The sequence below is a fragment of the Mytilus californianus genome, unplaced genomic scaffold (assembly GCF_021869535.1).
Source record: "Mytilus californianus isolate M0D057914Y unplaced genomic scaffold, xbMytCali1.0.p SCAF_15, whole genome shotgun sequence".
NCBI lineage: Eukaryota > Metazoa > Mollusca > Bivalvia > Mytilida > Mytilidae > Mytilus > Mytilus californianus.
In genome coordinates this window covers 23,214,639-23,241,171 of record NW_026262637.1, presented here as the reverse complement: position 1 = coordinate 23,241,171, position 26,533 = coordinate 23,214,639, and the positions used below count along the sequence as shown (strand labels likewise).

Sequence of the window (26,533 nt, the reverse complement as noted above, 5' to 3'; positions counted from 1 at the left end):
CATGTGGTCTCCAGTTTCTGGCATGCACTAAACAAGTGGATTTATGAAATGACAAATATTGAACTGCCTTTGAATAGCAAAATTATTCTATTTGGTAAATTCGAAAATATTAAATTGAATTTTGTTAAAAATAAGATTATTTTGCTAACAAAATACTATATTTACCGAACAAAATTACAAGAAGTATTGCCAAATTTAAATGCTTTAAAAAATTATTTAAAGGAACACATGAACTTGGAAAAATACATTTCATTTAAAAACCTCTGAAGAGGAATATAACAAATACTTGAGTCCCTGGTTCCCCATTATACACTAGTTAATAAATGGTGGTTTTTTGGTTTATTTGATTTTAAATACCACAAATATATATCCAAGAAGGAAATAATGTTTCACTCATTATTAGATAATTATTGATGTGTAACCTAATGTTATAACATAATATATTAATTGTTTTTGATTTAAAACTTCTTTGCTGTGAATATGCCATTATGTATAGCTTTGTTCAAACATGTTGTGCTAGTCTATTTGTTACAATAAAGCAAATTCATTATAAAATTAAAAAAAAATATTTTCCAAGGTTTGCTTCAGACGTTATCTTTTTTTATTAAAAAGCTTCCGCCAAAGTAATTGATGTTTAACAAGCTTTAACCCCAGACTTAAAATGCTTGTTAACTGTAAAAATAACTAAGTCAATTCATCAGTTAAATACAGAAAAAGGAAAATAAATATTTTCAAAATTGATCTGGATACTGTCTTTTGGTCATAAACAAGCTTCTGTCCAAATTTCATAAAATTCCATGTGAGTTTGACAAAGTTATTGATGTTTAAAAAACTTAAAAACCCAGACTTAATCTGAATGATAACTGTATAAAAAATAAATCCAATTATCAGTAATATACGGAAAAATGAAAATAAAGATTTCAAAAATTCGCTCTGAATACTGTCTTTTGGTCATAAACAAGCTACTGTCCAACTTTCATAAAATTCCTTGTAGGTTGACAAAGTTATTGATGCATAAAAAAACTTTAACCACAGACTGAACCTAAATGTTGCTGATGCAGTTGACGGAATCTAGGATCGCATTGTCTAAATTTCGCAGGCTCAACAAAAATGTGATGATGATAAAAAAAAGAGATGTTTATGTGATTTTGCAATATGTTAAACCTCTTTTTCTCTAGGTAGGGTGCTTACATAGAGTGTCTATAGTTTGGACAAAGAGAGGAAACAGAACAGCCTGTACATTTATCCTCTCTTTTTTTTTAATTGATGTTGTTCTATTTTCTTTCGTATTGCATAAAATAATTAATATGCATATTCATCTGCCTTTAAAATAGGGCTTTGTATCCTTGAAATCCTTTGACATTCCAGGGGAAAATGTAGAACAAAAAAATGTAGCCAGAGGATTAAATTAGCTACCAGATTAATATCAGTTTTTCAAAAATGCAAAATTCATCTGGATCCCTGCCTACCTAATAGGATGAACATTGGCCACTCTTGTTTCTAAAGCTGTTTCAAGATATTGTGTGAATTAAGAGGAGAACATTTTAAAATGGCAGTGTAGTGTAATTGGCAGAATTTTGAAGTCAGCCTTAATACATAAAATCTCATGATAATTTGTTTTCTGTATAAATGCTTTCCAGCCAACAGTGAAAAGTTAATATTTAAACCAATGAAAATAATTTATCAAGCTTGCTCTGAAAATAATAATATAGACTCTATAATTCACCAAGAACACACAATCACCACGGTTTAAACTGTTGTCTAATCTTCTTATAGTGCTGATATGAGAAACGGAAAATATAGTTTCTTTTAAATATATTTGGAATTATGCAGACATACCTGGAATCAAATCTACCAAAAACATGAAATAGATTGTGAATTTTTATTGCAGATTTACCCAGCTATAATTTAAACAGAAATGTTTCGCAATCATAAATATATACAGAATAAAATGCTCCGCAGGGCGCAGCTTGATACGACCGCAGAGGTCGAACCCTGAACAGTTGGGGGAAGTATGGACACAACATTCAAGCTTGATACAGCTTTGGATTTGGATTGTGATTAAATATTTGACACAGCATAGGTTTCTAACACAGATTGAATGTGGTCTAAGAACTTAAAAATTTTAAATTGGACATTCACCTATTATGGTCCAATATCCAAAATCTAAATACATGGTTAGATTCAGCATATCAAAGAACCCCAAGAATTCAATTTTTGATGAAAATCAAACAAAGTTTAATTTCGGACCCTTTTGACCTCAATGTGGACAAAGTTACTAACGGGGCCCAAAAATCAAAAATCTAAATACATGGTTAGATTCAGCATATCAAAGAACCCCATATATTCAATTTTTGTTGAAATCAAACAAAGTTTAATTTTGGACCCCGATTTGGACCAACTTGAAAACTGGGCCCATAATCAAAAATCTAAATACATGTTTAGATTCAGCATATCAAAGAACCCTAAGAATTCAATTTTTGTTAAAATCAAACTAAGTTTAATTTTGGACCCTTTGGACCTTAATGTAGACCAATTTGAAAACGGAACCAAAAATTAAGAATCTAAATACACGGTTAGATTCGGCATATCAAAGAACCCCAATAATTCAATTTTTGATGAAATCAAACAAAGTTTAATTTTGGACCCTTTTGACCTCAATGTGGACAAAGTTGATAACGGGGCCCAAAAATCAAAAATCTAAATACATGGTTAGATTCAGCATATCAAAGAACCCCATATATTCAATTTTTGTTGAAATCAAACAAAGTTTAATTTTGGACCCCGATTTGGACCAACTTGAAAACTGGGCCCATAATAAAAAATCTAAATACATGTTTAGATTCAGCATATCAAAGAACCCTAAGAATTCAATTTTTGTTAAAATCAAACTAAGTTTAATTTTGGACCCTTTGGACCTTAATGTAGACCAATTTGAAAACGGAACCAAAATTTAAGAATCTAAATACACAGTTAGATTCGGCATATCAAAGAACCCCAATAATTCATTTTTTGATGAAATCAAACAAAGTTTAATTTTGGACCCTTTGGACCTCAATGTGGACCAATTTAAAAACGGGGCCCAAAATCCAAAAACTAAATACACGGTTATATTCAGCATATTAAAGAACCCCATGAAATCAAGAATAAAACCCCATTGAAATTGGTCAAGAAATAAGCAATTTATAGGAAGTATCTTCTTTTGCACAATCCTGTGCTATTAAATATTTCTTGCTATTGCGCAATACTGTACAATTGACAATTTCTTGCTATTGCGCAATATTGTGCTATTGGATATTTCTTGCTATTGCGCAATACTGTGCAATTGAAGATTTCTTGCTATTGCGCAATACTGTGCAATTGAAGATTTCTTGCTATTGTGCAATACTGTGCAATTGAAAATTTCTTGCTATTGCACAATACTTATTATATAATAATTTACACATCCTGTTTGGTGTGTATCTCCTACCATATCATTATTATTTGATTTTAAATATAAATCAGAAATAACCAACTTAAAATGGAAAATTTTAAAAGAAACAAAAAAGGAAAAAAAGAAAAAAAAGGAAAAAAAAATAAATCCCCCCCCAATTTTTTTGAACCCCCATTATGATTCATCACCCCCAAACTCAATCCCAGCCTTCCCTTTGTGGTATGGTACCTTGCAGTACAATTTCAGAAAGATCCATACACTTGAACACAAGTTATTGTCTGGAAACTAGAAAAAAATGTGTTTTTTGGCCCCTTTTTGGCCCCAAATTCCTAAACGTTTAGGGCAATTACCCCCAAACTCAAACCCAGCTCTCCCTTTGTGATATGGAACCTTGTAGTACAATTTCAGAAAGATCCATACACTTACACACAAGTTATTGTCATGAAACTAGAAAAATGCTTGTTTTTTGCCCCTTTTTTGGCCCCTAATTCCTAAAATTTTGAGGCAATTACCCCCAAAATCAATCCCAGCATTCCTTTAGTGATATGGAACCTTGTGGTACAATGTCAGAGAGATCCATACACTAACACACAAGTTATGTCTGGAAGTTACAAAAATGCTTATTTTTGGCCCCTTTTTGGCCCCTAATTCCTTTACTGTTATTACCATAACCCCCAAAATCAATCCCAACCTTCCTTTTGTGGTATTGAACCTTGTGGTAAAGTTTCATAAAGATCCATTCACTTAAACTAAAGTTAGAGTGCGAAAACCAATGTGTCTTCGGACGACGCCGGACGACGACGACGACGACGCCGGACGACGACGACAACGACGCCGGACGACGACGACGCCAACGTCATACCAATATACGACCACAAAAATTTTTTTGCGGTCGTATAAAAATGTATTCATTTAGCCATCATTAATTTCAATAACTTAAAAACAATCAAAGCACTGTAAGCGCTGTAGGCAGTTAACCAAAAACCAAGGCAAACATAATTATGAAAACTGTGGCTATGTTGCTTCATTTTTTTTTAAGATTTAAAAGAACAAACATTAAACATTCATATATTGTGCATTTATGTTCATTTAATGAATTAATTATTAAGGCAAATAATTCATATTTTATCAAGGTTTTCAAAAGCAACGCATATATCAAGTATATTTTTAATGGTCATGTGTCTGCAGTGGTACAAGCTCGAAATGATTGCAGTTGTTCTAGTTGATAGTTAACGTTGGTATTAGTTGACTGTTAGTAGTTCAAGTTGACTTAGTACGAGCTTGTAATTGTATGCATGGACTTGCTTCCCTGGAAAGAAAACTGAGTTTGTGTTCTACAGTGCAAAAGTTATGAGACACAAATCAGACAAATGTTTACTACTACGGGGATCAAAGGTGAGGTCTGACTGACCTGCCCATAGTAAATGTAAATGACCCCCGCCTTCACCCCAAGTCCATGATGTCTAAGTTTGGAATAAAATGACAGGTGATTATAATAAAGTTGGTCAAACATTCTTGGGCTTGAAAGATATGTTTTCTTTAAAATGAGCAATATTAAAATGAAATTTTTTATAGAACCAGAAATTATTCAAAATATAATTAAGGTAAATTCTTTAAACCTACTCATTTTTTGCATCAATAAAATTTTATAATAAACAAGAAATACTTGTAACAGAATGCTGTTACGAAGTCTCCCAAACAAAGCTCCCATAATTATTCATTCCCATGGTCGCCTGACATTGGGCAAAGTCTAGTACACATTGATTAGGTCTAGTAAAGTGATATGCATATGTGATGCCTATGAGATTGACCTTGTATGTCCATCAAATCTGTTTGAAATGACGAACAGGAATGAATATGGTTAAGGAGTTGGTATCTCAAACTTTTACAAGTTCTTAAAACACACACAAGAGGGGATGGGGTGACCTTAGGGACTACCCCTATATTTCATTTGATTTTTTATGTTGTCCCATACATGAATATATATATGGTTTAGGGGTGGGGATCTCGACCGTTGTCAAGTTTTCAAACAGGAGGGGGTGGGGTGACCCCAGTGACTTCCCCCATATTTCATTTGATTTGTTATATTGCCAAATACATGAGTATATATGGTTCATGGGTGGGGATCTCATCTGTTACCAAGTTATCAAACAGGAGGGGGTAGGGTGAACCTTAGGACTCTCCCTCTATTTCATTTGATAAGTTCTGCTGTCCCATACATGAATATAAATGGTTTAATTTAGAGGTAGGGATCTCGACTGTTTCCAAGTTCTCAAACAGGAGGGGTGGGGTGACTGCAGGGACTCCCCTATATTTCATTTGATTTGTTATATAGTCCCATACATGAGTATATATGGTTTCGGGGTGAGGATCTCGACCGTTTCCAAGTTCTCAAACAGGATGGTTTACAGTGACCATAGGAGCTGCCCCTATATTTCATTTGATTTGTTATATTGTCCCATACATGAATATATATGGTTTAGGGTGGGGATCTCGACCGTTTTCAAATTCTCAAACAGGAAGGGGTAGAGTGGCCGCAAGCACTCAACCTATATTTCATATGATTTGTTATGTTGTCCCATACATGAATATATATGGTTAAGGGGTGGGGATCTCCACCGTTTCCAAGTTCTCAAACAGGAGGGGTGGGGTGACCCCCAAGGACTCCCCCTATATTTCATTTCATTTGTTATATTGTCACATACATGAATATGTATGGTTTATGGGATCATTATTTTTTTGTATGCTCCAATGAACAAATTATGTCTTTAAGAGAAAGGTATATACCTACATATTACACACAAAATCCTTCCCAATTGAAACTTACTGGTCTATTATCACACTGTAACGTGCCACTGCTAACAAAAGTGTGCATGTTTCTAAGACATATTGAAAAAATATTTTCATAATACAAAGCATGTTACAATAACTTCATATCCACGTTGCAATTAAGAATTTTGCAAACAAATCAACCAAATATGATTTATTTCAATTTTATTGTATGATATCACTTATTTATTTATTGTGTGTCTTGCTTGTAAATGTATAAGTATATATGTAATTGTTAATGTATAATTGTTATCCTCTTGTAGCACCATAGGTGTGCTTAAGTTTAAATAAATTGTCTTGTCTTGTCTTGGGATCTTGACCGTTTCCAAATTCTCAAACAGGAGGGGTGGGGTGACCGCAGGGACTCCCTCTATATTTCATTTGATTTATTATATTGTCCCATACATGAATATATTTGGTTTAGGGGTGGGGATCTCGACCATTTCAAAGTTCCCAAACAGGAGGGTTGGGGTGACCCCAGGGACTCCCCTGTATTTCATTTGATTAGTTATATTGTCCCATATAGAATATATATGGTTTAGGGGTGGGGATCTCGACTGTTTCCAAGTTCTCAAACAGGAGGGGTGGGGTAACCCTAGGGACTTCCCCCTATATTTCATTTGATTAGTTATATAGTCCCATACATGAATATATATGGTTTAGGGGTGGGGATCTCATCCGTTTCAAAGTTATCAAACAGGAGGGGGTAGAGTGACCCAAAGGATTCCACCTATATATCATATGATTTGCTTACATTCAAGTATCATATGATAAAGTTGCACTGTTTGCGAAAACAAAGTAAGAAACTTCCAGCTATTTTAACTGACCCTTCAAAATTGAGAAAAAAATTGCAGTAATAATATGTTTACACTTTAAAAGCATCTTACATGCATTATCAACATTTATCACTGATAAAGAAGATTTATACTGTCACCAGGAACATATATATTGTTAGATATACTGTTCCCAGCTGTCACATTGTATTGGATTTTGACATTAAAATTTGTCAAAAAGTAATTTTGAGTTTCTGTATCAAATATTTTTTGCTTTTTCTTTCTTTTACATATATCTTTTGGTTTCCATTTCTAGTGTTTATATTTATTTACCATGCATAGATGTATTTTGTCACCTGCCTGAAATTTTTTTTTTTGTAGTTGATCTCCAAAACCCGGAATTACCCTTATCCGCTTCCGGAATCGGACCCGATATTGTAATTGTCTACACGGCATCCATTGTTTTTCAATGTTGTTTTTGTCAGTCAGATACGATTTTACTCGAATTTACACATTACTTGTCGGCGATTATCTGTATAAAGCTAGCGGTTGAACAAAATGAACATCGCTGTCATGAATAATAAAGATGAAAATAAGTTTTGAGATCGTTTATTTAGAGACTTTGGTAAAAAGGTTTGCAAAGTTATTTTTAATTTTCTTTCAAGTGAAAGGTCCGTCGGGCGTAGCTAGTAACCAAGTCGAGAGTCCGATTGCAAAAGTGGAAGGTCGCGGACCTCGGACCACCGCTAATTTGAACCCCTGCCTCCAAATTGAAAAGATACGAAAATTTCGTCTTCTAATTTGAAATTGCCGCCAACAGCATGAACAGTTGAACTTATTAATAGACTACTGACGTAGTTGTACCACGTATTGACGACAAACAATATTCCTACGACTTTTGCCATTTGGGAAATCTAAACTACTTGTCTTTAAAGATTTTCGGCGATTAAATATTTCATACAATTGTTCTTTGACATCTTAGCCAAAAGCACAGGGGATAATAAACTACATAAGGATTCCTAATGTGCTCTACTTCCTATGTGCAACTTCAAAACTTTTGGGTGGTTCGACGATCATTTAAGGTTTTTTCTGGTCATATTTTTGTAATCCAGAATTAAAAGTATGAAAAAACTATTCAATAAGTTATAAATAACATTATATCCAGCTAGATAATAACAATGGCACGTATTTCAGCATTTATTGGGTAGAACACAAATCTAGGGTGCTCGCATAAGGCAGCTTAACTGCCTAAAAATGTCATTTAACAAATGTTAACATTCAGCATATAATATATCAATCATTATGAAACATCTTCATATGTCCCCGCCTTCTCTCTGTATGTGCAAGGTGTCCCTGAAACACAAAATGAATATTGTAAGCTCCTATATCTCTGATCACACAATAAGAATTCTGCATATAGAATGAAGAAGAAGATAATTTTAAAACTTAATTCATTTTAAATACTGCACAATCAAAATGCATAGTTGGTAATGGTTTTGCTGGCAGAACATAATTTAAGAGTTGATTTTAAAATAGGGGGGAGATAACCAGTAAGAAAATAAAATGGGTGTATCAAATGTTTTGAAGTATTAGCAGAGCCAGCACCATAAACCGTTATCACAGAGATATGTCTCGCCTTTTTGTAATTTTGATAATGCATATATTGAAATTAAAATAGCAATACTTTAACATGTAAGTTATGCAAATATTCAAAGTCGATGAACCATGACTGAAGGTACATGGCTAAACAATCTCCATAGAAATGTGATGTGCCAATGATAATACAACTGCATACCAAATACCATTGACTTATTATAAGTCGTTCCCTTTAAACAAACCTAAAGACAAATATTAACTTGTAAACTATGTAAAAGTTTCAAAGTCAATGAACCATGATCAGGGATGGGGCTATATAATCTCCATGGAAACGATACTTGCAAATGCCAATAAATTTGCATACCAAATATCATTGACTTAACATTAGCAGTTCATCTTAAACTGATCTAATCACAAACTAATACATGTAAACTAAGCAAAAGTTTCAAAGTAAATAGACCATGACTGAGGGGGCGGGGCGAAATATTCTCCATGGAAATGAGATGTGCTAATGCTTATACAACTGAACACCAATTAACATTGGCCTACCACTTATTGTTCCCCTTGAACTGACCTAATCACAAACTAATACATGTAAAGTTAGCAAAATTTTAGAAGTCTATAGACCATGACTAAGGGGGCGGAGCCAAATAATCTCCATTGAAATGAGATATGCCAATGCTTATACAACTGCATACCAAATATCATTGACCTACCACTAGTGGTTACCCATAAATTGACCTAATCACAAACTAATACATGTAAACTATGAAAAGTTTCAAAGTCAATAGACCTTGACTGAGGGGGCGGGGCCAAATAATATCCATGGTAATGAGATGTGCCAATGCTAATACAACTGCATACCAAATATCATTGACCTACCTCTAGTGGTTCACCATGAACTAGACCTAATCACAAACTAATACATTGTTGACGCCGCCGCCGCCAGAAACAGCATACCTATGTCTCGCTTTTTGACTCCGTCAAGGCGGGACAATAAAATTAGTAGTTTTTGGGGGATATTACAATTTAATGCATCTTGTATCTTTAAGTTTGGCTGAAGTGTTATCTTTAAGCTTGGCTGAAAAGTGTGTGTGTGTCAGTGTGGGTTTTGTGGATGATTATTCCTCCCCATACAAATTCTCCCACCTATGGATTGTGACTTGTACAAAACCCTTTTATCTGTAGGTTTAATCTAATCATCATAACTGTCATGTAGATTATTTTATAATGTAGCGATTTCAGATTGGAATAATGAATTAATTTATATGAGAATGGACAATTCTGGAAACAAAACTGCTTAAAAGGCATGGAATTTACCATTTAACACTAAAAGATTTGTTTGAAAGAATCTGTTGTATAGTACATATTATGTTAATATACATGTTTTATTTAAATATTTTACCACACCATTTATAGATTTAAAAATTATATATATAAATCTAAATCTGACAGTTTAATATCAGATGACTTTATACATAATTACACATAAAAACAAATATCTTTTACTTGCGAGAATTCCACACTAAAATACATGCACTACACATACATACACACAACACACCATAACCAATTCATGCCTGTTGACATGCACACTGTAGCATTAAAATCAGCAGGACATAATTCTATAAATAGATTTATCCTTAGTGAATATTTCAACTGTACAATTTTCTTTAAAAGCTGTTGTTGAATTAATTTGTACAGTAAGGACATGTATATATTTTAGTAAAAGTTGATATGAAATTATGATCTTACCAAAATTCAATTATTAACTAGAAAAAATCTTGATTAAGAAATTTTTAACAAGAGAGTTTGAGTACCCACCTCATTTTTGTTTCTGCATGACCAAATTTAGGCTATCTAATTTTTTATTTTGTTTTTTCCCTTTTATGAGTTACAATATATTGGTTGATTGTGCTGTGGAGTCAAATATTTTGTGTCATTATGGTTAAATAAGGACAGAAAGTCACTGGACAAAATACTTGTTATTAAATAATTAATTTTGCATTTTTTTTAACAGTTATATGCATGTATAAAAGTAAAAATTGTAATAATGATGAAATATTTCTTAGGAAAACAAAAACAATATGTCAAAGTGGCTTGTTTGACTAGCTTCAATATGGCAACAAGAAATGTATCCTTTGTACGATAAAAATTTTATAAATCTGAATCAACTATGCTAATGAACAATTTCTTAAACTGCAAAATTAAGTCATTTTACACTTAAGAAATTACTTCAAAAAATGTCTCTTATATATACATGTACATTTTTTATATACATGTAGAAACAATCGCAAACTAATTAATTTCGACTTTTTTCTGTAATTTTTTCTCCTGTGACTTTTTGTCCTGTGACCTTCTGTCCTGTAACCTATTGTCCTGTGACTTTCTCCGTTTACTATTCTGGTTATCTTGTGATGTATATTATATAGAAATAAATTGCAAAGCAGTGAAAACTAATACCTGTCATTGGATGATTTTTTTTCAACCAACCAAATCAGTAAAAATGCTTGATTTATGTTCACTTTAATTTTTTTTCAATTTTAATGGTTGGGACAGGGAAAATTTTACATAAATCATGCTGACAAAACTATCATAATTCTCATATGTTATTACTTAACCATAAGTAATCTACATACTAGGTTATCTGAAATTAAATGACTGAATTTCTGAATCATTGATTGATGTTTGCTTGCCTTTACACTGCCTTAGTACAAAGGCTATATTGGGATGAGCTGAATTTCTGAACGAGAACAACAAATTAATGGCTTGCAAAGCAACCAACACTAACTGAATATTATGGATAACTAAAATTCCAAAATCTATACAAGAAACAAACTAAAAAGGCTTGTGTTTGGGAAGTATTCTATTATTTTTTATTAGAGTAAACTGTTTCACAATAAACTTATGCAAGGTTAATGCAATAAATACATTCTTACATCGATGTTCTGGCTGTTGTAAAAATAAAAAATAAAATCTCACTCTTATAAGCACTTTATCTTCTCACATACATGTACTTGTGGTGTTACCGTCATATTTGTTAAATGAAAAAACTGGAACATAAAAGATTTCGAAAAGGTAATTCTTGAAGACATATTTATAAATAAATTGCTTCGCCGAGCGCAGCTGGATACGACTGCAGAGGTCCAACCCTGAACAGTTGGGGCAAAAATGGACACAATATTCGCGCTTGATACAGGTCTGAATTTGGATTGTAATTTAATTTTGACATATAAAAGGTTTCTGACACAGAATAACTGTAGTCAAAGAACTTAGAATTAGTTATATGATTTGACTTTATATTCAACTTTTTGCTTTTGTGCAAAACACTATGCTGTTGCGAATTATACCCCTCCCCAATTTTTTTTCACCCCCCCCCCCCCCTTTTTTTCCAAAAAAAAAATTCTTTCCCTCAAGATATGGTCATTATCTTAATTCAAATTTCCATTTAAATACATCATAAAAGTCTTAAAATAGAAAATGACATACATAATCATGTCTAAAATTAATATTCCTTAATCAGCATTTTTAATAGTAACTTCTAAAAATAAATTGACAGCTAATCACCTCAAGACAATACAACATTTCTTTATACATAATTTAAAAGCAGTGTAAGGGAGGCAATCCAACCACAAAACATTGTACTTAAAAGTAATTGTCCATTAACAAGGAAACCCTTGTTTTTTCCCATTTTTTGCCCCTAATTCCTAAACGGTTTGAGCCATTACCCCCCAAAGCCAATCCTAACCATCCCTTAGTGGTATGGAAACTTATGGTATAATTTCAGAGAGATCCATACACCGTTCCACAAGTTATTGTCTGGAAACTAGAAAAATGCTTATTTGGGCCCCTTTTTGGCCCCTGATTCCTAAACTGTTAGGACTATGACCCCCAATATCAATCCCAACTTTCCTTTTGTGGTTATAAACCTTGTGTTTAAATTTCTATTTACTTATACTAAAGTTATTGTCCGGAAACCAAATGTCTTCAGACAACGCTGACGACGACACACTAATTTTTTGCGGTCGTATGATAAATGGAGAATGTGTCCCCATGGACTCAGATGATGCCCCCGCTTGCATACAACATTATAAAGGGACATAACTCAAGAATGACAAAAGTGACGCAACCCAAATTTGTACTTGATCTGAGTTTTAAGGTAATAAGTATTTTGTAAAGGTTTCATAATGTTTAGTTGGGGCAAACTAAGTAACATAACAGAAACTAAAAATTTTGCAGTTTTTCGATTTATAAAAGGGCATAACTCAATAATGAGTAAAGTGACGCTACCGAAATTCAAAATTGATCTTTATTTTGTGGTAATTAGCATTGTGTATAAGTTTCATAACATTTGGTTGAGGCAAACTTTAGTTAGAGAATGGAAACTAAAAATTTTGCAATTTTTCCACTATAAAGGGGCATAACTCTAGAACGGTTAAAGTGACGCCACCAAAATTCAAACTTAATCTGTGTTTTGTGGTAATAAGCATTGTGTATAAGTTTCATAACATTTGGTTGAGGCAAACTTAAGTTAGAGAACATAAACTAAAAATTTTGTAATTTTTCAGTTTCAAAAGGGGCATAACTCTAGAACGGTTAAAGTGACCCTACCAAAATTCAAACTTGATCTGTATTTGGTGGTAATAAGCATTGTGTATAAGTTTCATAACATTTGGTGGAGGCAAACTTAAGTTAGAGAATGGAAACTAAACATTTTGCAATTTTTCCATTTATAAAGGGGCATAACTCTAGAACGGTTAAAGTGACGCCACCAAAATTCAACCTTGATCTGTGTTTTGTAGTAACTAGCATTGTGTATAAGTTTCATAACATTTGGTTGAGGCAAACTCAAGTTAGAGATCGGAAACCAATTTTGGGACGTACATACGTACAGACGGACAAGGGTAAAACTTAATGCCCCCTCTGCTATGGCGGGGGCATAAAAATCATATCTTCCTGACACTGGGAGAGATTTTTTTAAATTGTTCAATTCTCAAGATTTGTTTAAGCTACAGCACAATGCCTTTTTTAAAATGGACCCAATTGGTATTAGGCCTTCAATTTTCTATAAAAAAATTGTATAGGGTTCTGTGAAACCATATGTCTCGCCTGCAATTGCTGCTGTTAATGTGAAAGCATGATGTTGAATGAATGACAAAAAGCAAGTTCATTTATAAAAAAAATAAATGTGGATAGTGTCCACATGTGGACACAGATGATGCCCCCGCTTGCATATCATATAGTTATAAAGGGACATAACTGAAGAACGGTAAAAGTGACACTACCCAAATTTGAACTTGATCTGAGTTTTGTGGTAATAAGCATTGTGTGTAAGTCTCATAACATTTGGTTGAGGCTAACTTAAGTAGAGAACAGAAACTAAAAATTCAGCAATTTTTCTATTTGTAATGATGCATAACTCTAGAACGGTTGTGTATAAGTTTTACAACATTTGGATGAGACAAACTAAAAAATTCAGCAATTTTTATGTTTATAATGGGACATAACTCTAGAATGGTAAAAGTGTTGCCACCTAATTTCGTACTTAATCTGTATTATGTAGTAATTAGCATTGTGTATAAGTTTCATAACATTTGGTTGAGGCAAACTCAAGTTAGAGAACTGAAACAAAAAAAAATGTACTTGATCTTTACTGAGTTTTGTTGGAATGAATATTGTGTATAGGTTTCACAATCTTTGGCTGGGGAAAACTTCAGTTACAGAATGGAAACTAAAAAATTTTGCAATCTTTCTATTTATAAAGGGGCATAACTCAATAATGGTTAAAGTGACACTACCCAAATTCAACTTGATCTGTGTTTTATCAGTGGTAGTCAAAATTAAACATTGCATTGTATAAAGCATTGATTGTAGTTGATTCAACTATAATCATGGTCAAAGGAAGATAACTCCAATTTTAAAAATATATTATATAAACTTGATATTTAGAAGAAAATAAAAATTTTGCAATTTTTCCTTTTATAAAGGGGCATAACTCTAGATCGGTTAAAGTGACACCACCAAAATTCAAACTTGATCTGTGTTTTGTGGTAATAAGCATTGTGTATAAGTTTCATAACATTTGGTTGAGGCAAACTTAAGTTAGAGAACGGAAACTAAAAATTATGCAATATTTCCTTTTATAAAGGGGCATAACTCTAGATCGGTTAAAGTGACGCCACCAAAATTCAAACTTGATCTGTGTTTTGTGGTAATAAGCATTGTGTATAAGTTTCATTACATTTGGTTGAGGCAAACTCAAGTTAGAGAACGGAAACCAATTTCGGGACGTACGTACGTACATACGTACGTACAGACGGACAAGGGTAAAACTTAATGCCCCCTCCGGTACGGCGGGGGCATAAAAAAGACATTTTTTCTTTTTTTCTTCAAATGCTTTTTCTTGATCATGAAGAAGCTTCTGTCCCAAATTTTTTTTACATTGCATGAGGTTTGACAAAGTTATTGGTGTCTGAAAAAAAAGAATTACAAACTGAACCTAAATGTTTATGATACCAAATGCCAGAATGTAGGATAAATCTGTATTGCTGTTAAGATATTTGTTGCAGGCCAGAGGCTGGGCCTAAATCACCTGAAGCCTCCAATAATTGGACCATATAATTTACACAAATTTGCAAATCTTTTGGATTTTATTTGTATAGTTTTAGAATCAAATATGACAGTTTGACCACAAGTACTATAGATATACATAAACTATTAATTAAGATACTTACTTTTAATAACATTGCCAAACTGCAATGGGAATGGAATTCCTTATTGCTTAAAGCATTTTTTATTAAGAGAATGATAAATAAAGTATCTAACTGGTTAATACACACACAAGTGGTTATTTCCATTTCAAAAATATATGACAAATCACAACCTCTCTATATTTGATACTGAGCTTGAATCATTGATGGACAAGGAAAACATGTTTAATTGCACTTTCACCATTTTAAATCTTGTCTCTGGAGTCCTCTTTCATTGTATGTTGTAATTCTATAGTATTACTCCTTACCATGAGTCGATAAACAATAAGATTATTGAATTTAAAACATTGTTTTTGGTCTAAGTTTTGGGACCAAAAAATTAGTTGTGGTATTTCATGTAGGTCTTATCTTTTTCAAATCTTACTCAAGGACATATGATGCACTAATTATATATTAAAGTCAGTACAGAAACCATTATTATTTCAAATTAGCATATGTAGTAAGAATTTTTAATGTTCAGTATTGCTTGATAGTCATTCTTCGAACTCAAAATAGTAAACTAGGACAGGAATTGTTTCAAGTGGCAGATTTTCTTCTGTTCATTTCCTATCATTATGAAAGTTCATTTGTTGGTATCTACAAATTAAACTGATTTCCAATACATCTGTTTCAACTATAACAAGGGTATCTGTACAAACTAATCTTAATTCTAATAAAATGCTTCGCTGGGCGCAGCTTGATACGACCGCAGAGGTCGAACTCTGAACAGTTGGGGCAAGTATGGACACAACATTCAAGCTTGATACAGCTCTGAATTTGGATTGTGATTAAATATTTGACACAGCATAGGTTTCTGACACAGAAAGAATGTGGTCTAAGAACTTCAATTTTTTTAATTTACCTATTATGGTCCAATGTCCAAAATCAAAATACATGTTTAGATTCAGCATATCAAAGAACCCCTTATATTCAATTTTTGTTGAAATCAAACAAAGTTTAATTTTGGACCCCAACTTGGACAAACTTGAAAACTGGTCCCATAATCAAAAATCTAAACACATGTTTAGATTCAGCATATCAAAGTACCCCAAGAATTCAATTTTTGTTAAAATCAAACTAAGTTTAATTTTGGACCCTTTGGACCTAAATGTAGACCAATTTAAAAAACGGGACCCAAAATTAAAAATCTAAAAACACGGTTAGATTTGGCATATCAAAGAACCCCAATAATTCAATTTTTGATGAAATCAAACAAAGTTTAATTTTGGACCCTTTTGACCACAATATGAACCAATTTGATAGCGGGCCTACAAAATAAAAAATCTAAATACATGGTAAGATTTAGCATATCAAAGAACCCCATATATTCAATTTTTGTTGAAATCAAACAAAGTTTAATTTTGGACCCAAATTTGGACCAACTTGAAAACTGGGCCAAAAATCTAAAATCTAATACATGTTTAGATTCAGCATATCAAAGAACCCCATATATTCAATTTTTGTTGAAGTCAAACAAAGTTAAATTTTGGGGTCCAACTTGGACCAACTTGAAAACTGGTCCCATAATCAAAAATCTAAACACATGTTTAGATTCAGCATATCAAAGAACCCCAAAAATTCAATTTTTGTTAAAATCAAACTAAGTTTAATTTTTGACCCTTTGGACCTTAATGTAGACCAATTTAAAAAATGGGACCCAAAATTAAAAATCTAAATACACGGTTAGATTTGGCATATCAAAGAACCCCAATAATTAAATTTTTGATGAAATCAAACAAAGTTTAATTTTGGACCCTTTTGACCTCAATATGAACCAATTTGATAGCGGGCCCACAAATAAAAAATCTAAATACATGGTAAGATTCAGCATATCAAAGAACCCCATATATTCAGTTTTTGTTGAAATCAAACAAAGTTTAATTTTGGACCCCAATTTGGACCAACTTGAAAACTGGGCCAAAAATCTAAAATCAAAATACATGTTTAGATTCAGCATATCAAAGAACCCCATATATTCAATTTTTGTTGAAATCAAACAAAGTTTAATTTTGGACCCCAACTTGGACCAACTTGAAAACTGGGCCCATAATCAAAATTCTAAACACATGTTTAGATTCAGCATATCAAAGAACCCCAAGAATTCAATTTTTGTTAAAATCAAACTAAGTTTAATTTTGGACCCTTTGGACCTTAATGTAGACCAATTTAAAAACGGGACCCAAAATTAAAAATCTAAATACACGGTTAGATTTGGCATATCAAAGAACCCCAATAATTCAATTTTTGATGAAATCAAACAAAGTTTAATTTTGGACCCTTTTGACCTCAATATGAACCAATTTGATAGCGGGTCCACAAATAAAAAATCTAAATACATGGTTAGATTCAGCATATCAAAGAACCCAGAGAATTCAATTTTTGATGAAATCAAACAAAGTTTAATTTTGGACCCTTTTGACCAAAATTCGTAAGGGTTCCGCGGAACCCAGTGTCTCGCCTACTTTTGGTGTTAATCGCAGGCTCAACAAAAATGAAGAAAAAAATTAATAAAAATATTCCCCTCTATACTATGTTTTGATTGTAAGTAGCTTCTGTCCAAGTTTGGTAAAAATCCAGGATAAATTATGAATCTAATAAATGTTTTAAAAACTTAAACTGCAGAATGTATGTAATGTTGACTGGAAGAAAAACTAAGTCCATTTATAAGTAAAATACAGAAAAAATGGAACAAAATTTTATCAAAATTTCCTTCTAAATACTATCTTATGATCATAAACAAGCTTCTTTCCAAGTTTGGTATAAATCCAGGATAGTTTAAGAAAGTTATTGAAATTTCAAAAACTTTAACCACAGAGTGAATGTAATGTTTCCTGGCAGAAAAACTAAGTCCATTTATAAGTAAAATACGGAAAAATGGAATTTTTTTTTTACAAAATTTACTTCTGGATACTATCTTATGATCATAAACAAGCTTCTTTCCAAGTTTGGTAGAAATCTAGGATAGTTTAAGAAAGTTATTGAAATTTTAAAAACTTTAACCACAGAGTGAATGTAATGTTAACTGGCAGAAAAACTAAGTCCACTTATAAGTAAAATACGGAAAAAATGGAATTTTTTTTTTACAAAATTTACTTTTGAATATAATCTTATGATCATAAACAAGCTTCTGTCCAAGTTTGGTAGAAATCCAGGATAGTTTAAGAAAGTTATTAAAATTTCAAAAACTTTAACCACAGAGTGAATATTTGTGGACGCCACCGCCGCCGACGACGACGACGACGACGACGACGACGACGACGACGACGCCGACGGAATGTAGGATCGCTATGTCTCGCTTTTTCGACAAAAGTCGAAGGCTCGACAAAAATGTGGACAAAGTTGATAACGGGGCCCAAAAATCAAAAATCTAAATACATGGTTAGATTCAGCATATCAAAGAACCCAATATATTCAATTTTTGTTGAAATCAAAGAAAGTTTAATTTTGGACCCCAATTTGGACCAACTTGAAAACTGGGCCAAAAATCTAAAATCTAAATACATGTTTAGATTTAGCATATCAAAGAACCCCATATATTCAATTTTTGATGAAATCAAACAAAGTTTAATTTTGGACCCTTTTGACCTCAATGTGGACAAAGTTGATAACAGGGCCCAAAAATCAAAAATCTAAATACATGGTTAGATTCAGCATATCAAAGAACCCCATATATTCAATTTTTGTTGAAATCAAACAAAGTTTAATTTTGGACCCCGATTTGGACCAACTTGAAAACTGGGCCCATAATCAAAAATCTAAATACATGTTTAGATTCAGCATATCAAAGAACCCTAAAAATTCAATTTTTGTTAAAATCAAACTAAGTTTAATTTTGGACCCTTTTGACCTTAATGTAGACCAATTTGAAAACGGAACCAAAAATTAAGAATCTAAATACACGGTTAGATTCGGCATATCAAAGAACCCCAATAATTCAATTTTTGATGAAATCAAACAAAGTTAAATTTTGGACCCTTTGGACCTCAATGTGGACCAATTTAAAAACAGGGCCCAAAATCCAAAAACTTAATACACGGTTAGATTCAGCATATTAAAGAACTCCAAGAATTCAAGAATAAAACCCCATTGAAATTGAACAAGAAATAAGCAATTTATACGAAGTATCTTCTTTTGCACAATACTGTGCAATTGAATATTTCTTGCTATTGTGCAATACTGTACAATTGACAATTTTTTGCTATTGCGCAATATTGTGCTATTGGATATTTCTTGCTATCGCGCAATACTGTGCAATTGAAGATTTCTTGCTATTGCGCAATACTGTGCAATTGAAGATTTCTTGCAATTGTGCAATACTGTGCAATTGAAAATTTCTTGCTATTGCACAATACTTATTATATAATAATTTACATATCCTGTTTGGTGTGTATCTCCTACCATATCATTATTATTTGCTTTTAAATATTAATCAGAAATAACCAACTTAAAATGGAAAATTTTAAAAGAAAAAAAAAAAGAAAAAAAGAAAAAAAAAGAAAAAAAAAAAATCCCCCCCCCCCAAATTTTTTGAACCCCCTTATGATTCATCACCCCCAAACTCAATCCCAGCCTTCCCTTTGTGGTATGGTACCTTGCAGTACAATTTCAGAGAGATCCATACACTTGAACACAAGTTATTGTCTGGAAACTAGAAAAATGCTTATTTTTGGCCCCTTTTTGGCCCCCAATTCCTAAACGTTTCAGGCATTTACCCCCAAACTCAATTCCAGCTTTCCCTTTGTGATATGGAACCTTGTAGTACAATTTCAGAAATATCCAAACACTTACACACAAGTTATTGTCATGAAACTAGAAAAATGCTTGTTTTTTGCCCCTTTTTTGGCCCCTAATTCCTAAAATTTTGAGGCAATTATCCCCAATATCAATTACAGCCTTCCCTTTGTGATATGGAACCTTGTGGTACAATGTCAGAGAGATCCATACACTTACACACAAGTTATTGTCTGGAAGTTACAAAAATGCTTATTTTTGGCCCCTTTTTGGCCCCTAATTCCTTAACTGTTGGTACCATAACCCCCAAAATCAATCCCAACCTTCCTTTCATGGTATTGAACCTTATGGTAAAATTTCATGGAGATCCATTCACTTAAACTAAAGTTAGAGTGCGAAAACCAATGTGTCTTCGGACGACGCCGGACGACGACGACGACGACGACGACGCCAACGTCATACCAATATACGACCAAAAAATTTTCAATTTTTGCGGTCGTATAAAAACCTCAGTTCTTACAATAAAATGGAAAGATTAATTTAAATGGTGGTTTTATTTTAGGCAATTCAAGGCCATGTCTAATATACTATGCAATAGCAGGAAAATTTAGTTTTTATTTGTATATATTGCATGATGGCAATTAGCTTTGGTTACACTAAAGAATGTTTACTTTTAGTACCTGATTTGGTGGCACTTGATGACTGTAGAATCTCCTTTCAGTGACCTGCAAAAATATATTGTATAACTATTAATAAAATTCGTAAGGGTTCCGCGGAACCCAGTGTCTCGCCTACTTTTTCTGTTAATCGCAGGCTCAACAAAAATGAGGAAGTAAATCAATAAAAATATTCCTCTTGATACTATCTTTTGATTGTAAGAAGCTTCTGTCCAAGTTTGGTAAAAATCCAGGATAGTTTATGAATCTAATAAATGTTTAAAAACTTTAACTGCAGATTGAATGTAATGTTAACTGGAAGAAAACAAAATTTCCTTCTAGATACTAGCATTTGATCATAAACAAGCTTCTGTCCAAGTTTGGTACAAATCCAAAATAGTATAAGAAAGTTATTAAAATTTTAAAAACTTTAACCACAGAGTGAATGTGTTGTTTCATGGCAGAAAATCTAAGTCCATTTAAAAGTAAATAAACTGCTTCGCTGAGCGCAGCTGGATACGCCCGCAGAGGTCCAACCCTGAACAGTTGGGGCAAAAATGGATACAATATTCAAGCTTGATACAGGTCTGAATTTGGATTGTAATTAAATATTTGACATATTACAGGTTTCTGAATAAATGTAGTCAAAGAACTTGAAATTGGTTATATGAATTGAATTTATATTCAATTAAAGATTTCTTGCTGTTGTGCAATACACTGTGCTGTTGCGCAATACTTAGTAAATCTGTTGTCAGACTATAAACAAATAAAGTTCAATTAATTCTCAATGTCATATTAGAAATTTATGAAAATCAAAAGGGAGCTTACATCAATAGATATAAACAATTCACCAAAGTTTCATGAGAATTGCTGACAGCATTTTTGAGTTATTGTCCGAAAACTGGAAAATCCCCCCTTTTTTAATGAATAAAACCCCATAACTCAGAAATGTAAAATGTAAAATTTATAAAATTCTAAAGGGAGCTTACTTAAATAGATATAAACAATTCACCATAGTTTCATAAGAACTGCTGTAAGCATTTTTGAGTTTTTGTCAGAAAACTGGAAAATCCCCCTTTTTTATGAATAAAACCCTGTAACTCGGAAACGTAAAATCTAAAATTTATAAAAATTCAAAGGGAGCTCATGTCAATAGATATAAACAATTCACCACAATTTCTTGAAAGTTGGTGAAAGCATTCTTGAGTTATTGTCCGAAAACTGGAAAATCCCCCTTTTTTTAATGAATAAAACCCCATAAGTCAGAAACGTAAAATTTTAAATTTATAAAAAACGAAAGGGAGCTCACGTCAGTAGATATAAACAATTCACCAAAGTTTTATGCAAATTGGTTAAAGCATTTTTGAGTTAGTGTCCGACATGTTGACGACGGACGGACAGACGGACGGACGGACAGACGGACAGACGGACAACAGTATACCATAATACGTCCCGTAAACGGGCGTATAAAAATGGAAAAAATGGATTTATTTTTTTTACAAAATTTCCTTCTAGATACTAGCTTTTGATCATAAACAAGCTTCTGTCCAAGTTTGGTACAAATCCAAAATAGTATAAGAAAGTTATTAAAATTTTGAAAACTTTAACCACAGAGTGAATGTGTTGTTTCCTGGCAGAAAATCTTAGTCCATTTAAAAGTAAAATAAGGAAAAAATGGATTTATTTTTTTACAAAATTTACTTCTGGATACTATCTTATGATCATAAACAAGCTTCTGTCCAAGTTTGGTACAAACCCAGGATAGTTTAAGAAAGTTATTAAAATTTTAAAAACTTTAACCACAGAGTGAATGTATTATTTCCCGGCAGGAAAACTAAGTCCATTTATAAGTAAAATACGGAAAAAATGGAATTTTATTTTTACAAAATTTACTTCTGGATACTATCTTATGATCATAAACAAGCTTCTGTCCAAGTTTGGTAGAAATCAAGGATAGTTTAAGAAAGTTATTAAAATTTCAAAAACTTTAACCACAGAGTGAATATTTGTGGACGCCGACGGAATGTAGGATCGCTATGTCTCGCTTTTTCGACTAAAGTCGAAGGCTCGACAAAAACATGATAATTATTTTTCCTTTTCATATTTAAATCTTTCTCTCCAATATTGTAGCCTGCTTAAAAGATTATGACTGAATAATTAGTAAGAAGTCTTTAAGATCAACAATATATATATATATATATCCCTAAAACTAGAAAAACAGGGTCAAAATCTAGTGAATCTTAGCTGATTAACCAATACACCATAAACTATTGATATAGAAATATAGTTGATATTTAAAAAGTACAAAATGTAATAGTGACAGAAAAAATTATATTAACTAAAACTTTCATTTTTTTAATAAAGTGAGGCCAATGTCAAGTGTTCCCTGTCAGGACATGTAGATCTAGAAATGCAGAATTCCAATGTCCTACATTGCAAAGCATGTATTTTATCTGTCCAAGGGCAATAACTCTGATAATTTTTCACTAAAATTTGCAAATAATTCAGGTTTATATAAACATTTGATATTTTTTTTTGTAAAAATCCTACAAAAGATGTAGGCTTGAGAGAGCTTACAGTGCAAATTTCAATTTAATTTAAATTTATAAGAGGCAAAGCTCATGTTACAGCAGTTGAATGATGTTGATTTTCAAACTCTTCCTAGACATTGTTGAAATATCCTTTGATATGAATTTCGAAAAAAATATCAAGACAAAAATTTCAGGCATGAGTGTGCTTACGGTACAATGAAATTTCAATATTATTTACATTTCTGAGGGTATAACTCCCATTAAAATAGTAAAACTGGCACTGATTTTTTTGATCATCTGGTATGTTAATCATATGAACCTTTGTTATAAATTTCATAAAAATCAACAAAAAATGTAGGCGTGATAATAATTCCCAGTATTTCTATGTCACCCACTGTGCCTTGTGGCAGGGATTAAAATATAGTTGACATCATAACTGAAAAACTGACCCTACCGTAAAATTTTACCATTTCACATTTAACATTTCAGTGTAAGGTGATCCTTGTCAAATGGAAATGATTCTGTAGGTTAAAAAACATCTTTTACTCACAGTATCTGAGTTACTGACTATAGCACAAAAATAAAGCATTGATCATTGAACCATGAACCATATCTTAATTGACCCATTAATATAGACATGTCAACTTCACAATGTTTCAACAGATTAAATATAGTTGACCAACTTATCACAGTAGCTGTGATACATGTGCTGATGTAAGCATGTAAACTGAATGCTGATCTTTGTCAGACAGACATGTATCCTCTTAGCCCAAAGAAAGTAAATATGTATGCATATTACTGAGAAAAAAGACTTAATATTGATCATTGAACAATAAAAATGAGGTCAAGGTCAGGTACCCCATCAGACACACATGTACATCTAGCAATGATTCTATATACCAAATATAGTTGACCTATTCAAAAGAACTTAGCAATCAATTTAGTGAGTAATTGAACCATGAAAACTAGTTCACAGATAACCTCACTTGGCAACTTTTCAAATCATCAAGCTAGGTTGGAAATTTCTCTATCAGCACAATTTTTCATGTGAAGATTAACTGTAAAACCTATTTAACATTGTTTTCTGTAATATAGCTCATTGCATAATCAATGAATCCAGGCTCTGTAGTTTCAATGGCATTTTAATTTCATACCTTGTCGAAAAATCTGGACAATTTTACAGCATTTGTTGAACCTGGTGATAGACATTTACAGTCGTTGCAATCCTGCAAAAAATAAAACATGCATTGTGAAATATTTGCTTGAAGATAAATAGCATTCCATATCACGACCGAGGTACCTCTGATAATAATAACAAACTAGAGGCTCTCAAGAGCCTGTGTCGCTCACCTGTATCTACTGTGGTTTTGGAAATCATGTAAAATAAGGTTAAAATCATAATAAATAGTATTAGATACCCCAATAATGATTGTGACCAAGTTTGGTTTAATTTGGCCCAGTAGTTAAATTAAAAGCAAGTCATCCCATTGTAGTATTACAATAGTTACTTAAGACCACTTATCATTATTTAAATTAGTTTTCAACTTGTGACCATTTGAAATTGTTTTTTTACAATTTTCCCATAAACTTCTATAGTAAACCCCTATGCTCTATTTTTAGCCATGGTGGCCATCTTGGTTGATGGTAGGGTCATCAAATATATTTTTTAAACTAGATACCCTAAGGATGACTTAGGCCAAGTTTGGTTTAATTTGGCCCAGTAGTTTCAGAGGAGAAGATTTTTGTAAAAGATAACAAAAATTTACAAAAAATTGTGAAAAATTGACTTTAAAGGGCAATAACTCCTTATGGGGTCAATTGACAATTTTGGTCATGTTGACTTATTTGTAGATTTTACTTTGCTGTTTACAGTTTATCTCTATCTATTATAATATTCAAGATAATAACCAATAAAATGCTTCGTCGGCGCAGCTGGATACGACCCAAAGGTCCAATCCTGAAAAGTTGGGACGTAAATGGACACAATATTAGCGCTTGATACAGGTCTGAATTTGGATTGTAATTAAATATTATACACATAATAGGTTTCTGACGCCGAATAACTGTAGTCAAAGAACTTAGAATTGGTTATATGATTTGAATTTATAGTCAATTTTTTGCTTTTGTGAAATACACTATGCTGTTGCGTATTGACCCCTTCTTTTTAATTTCTGAAATCTGAAATGAAAAATGCCCCCCACAATTTCTTCATTGTACAATTTTGTTTTTGGATTACCTCCCTTACACTGCTTTTAAATTGTCCATTAACCAGGAAACCCTTGTTTTTCCCCTTTTTTGCCCCTAATTCCTAAACGGTTTGAACCATAACTCCCCAAAGCCAATCCTAACCATCCCTTTGTGGTATGGAAATTTGTGGAATCATTTCAGAGAGATCCATACACTAAAACACAAGTTATTGTCTGGAAGTTACAAAAATGCTTATTTTTGGCCCCTTTTTCCTTAACTGTTGGTACCATAACCCCCAAAATCAATCCTAGCCTTCCTTTTGTGGTATTGAACCTTATGGTAAAATTTCATAGAGATCCATTCACTCAAACTAAAGTTATTGTGCGAAAACCAATGTGTCTTCAGACAACGATGACGACGCCAACGTCATACCATTATACGACCGCAAATTTTTTTATAAAAACTGCCAAATTTCCTTAAATTTACCAATTCAGGGACAACAATCCAACAATGGGTTGTCTGATGCGTCTAAATTCAGGGCAAATAGATCTTGACCTGATAAACATTTTTACCCCGTCAGATTTGCTCTAAATGCTTTAGTTTCAGAGATATAAGCCAAAAATGGCATTTTATCCCATGTTCTATATTTAGCCATGGTGGCCGTCTTGGTTGATAGGCAGGGTCATCGGATACATTTTTTAAACTAGATACCCTAAGGATGATTTAGGCCAAGTTTGGTTTAATTTGACCCAGTAGTTTCAGAGAAGATTTGTGTAAAATATTACAAAAATTTACAAAAAAATGTGAAAAATTGATTCTAAAGGGCAATAACTCCTTATGGGGTCAATTGACAATTTTGGTCATGTTTGACTTATTTGTAGATCTTACTTTGCTGAACAATTTTGCTGTTTACTGTTTATCTCTATCTATTATAATATTCAAGATAATAACCAAAAACTGCAAAATTTCCTTACAACTGGTTGTCTGATGCGTCTGAAAATTTTAGGGCAGATAGATCTTGACTTGATGAACATTTTAACCCCATCAG

General features: G+C 32.6%; 1 protein-coding gene across 3 annotated transcripts in view; it reads right to left on the bottom strand.

Moving 5' to 3' along the window:
- Positions 1-1,868: 1,868 nt before the first annotated feature.
- Positions 1,869-26,533, bottom strand: part of LOC127725703 (rab-like protein 3) — a 36,830-nt gene continuing 12,165 nt past the window's right edge. Inside the window, exons 6-11 of one of the 3 annotated variants that reach the window (XM_052232881.1) lie at positions 24,453-24,524; positions 20,792-20,836; positions 15,366-15,384; positions 8,288-8,388; positions 4,334-4,379; positions 1,869-1,947 (exon numbers count right to left, since the gene is read on the bottom strand). In XM_052232881.1, the coding sequence (XP_052088841.1) occupies positions 8,336-8,388; positions 15,366-15,384; positions 20,792-20,836; positions 24,453-24,524 (189 nt within the window). In that variant the 3' untranslated portion in view covers positions 1,869-1,947; positions 4,334-4,379; positions 8,288-8,335. Of the gene's footprint in view, positions 1,948-4,333; positions 4,380-8,287; positions 8,389-11,570; positions 11,584-15,365; positions 15,385-20,791; positions 20,837-24,452; positions 24,525-26,533 lie in introns of all 3 variants that reach the window. The other 2 variants (XM_052232882.1, XM_052232883.1) reach the window with 2 other exon arrangements.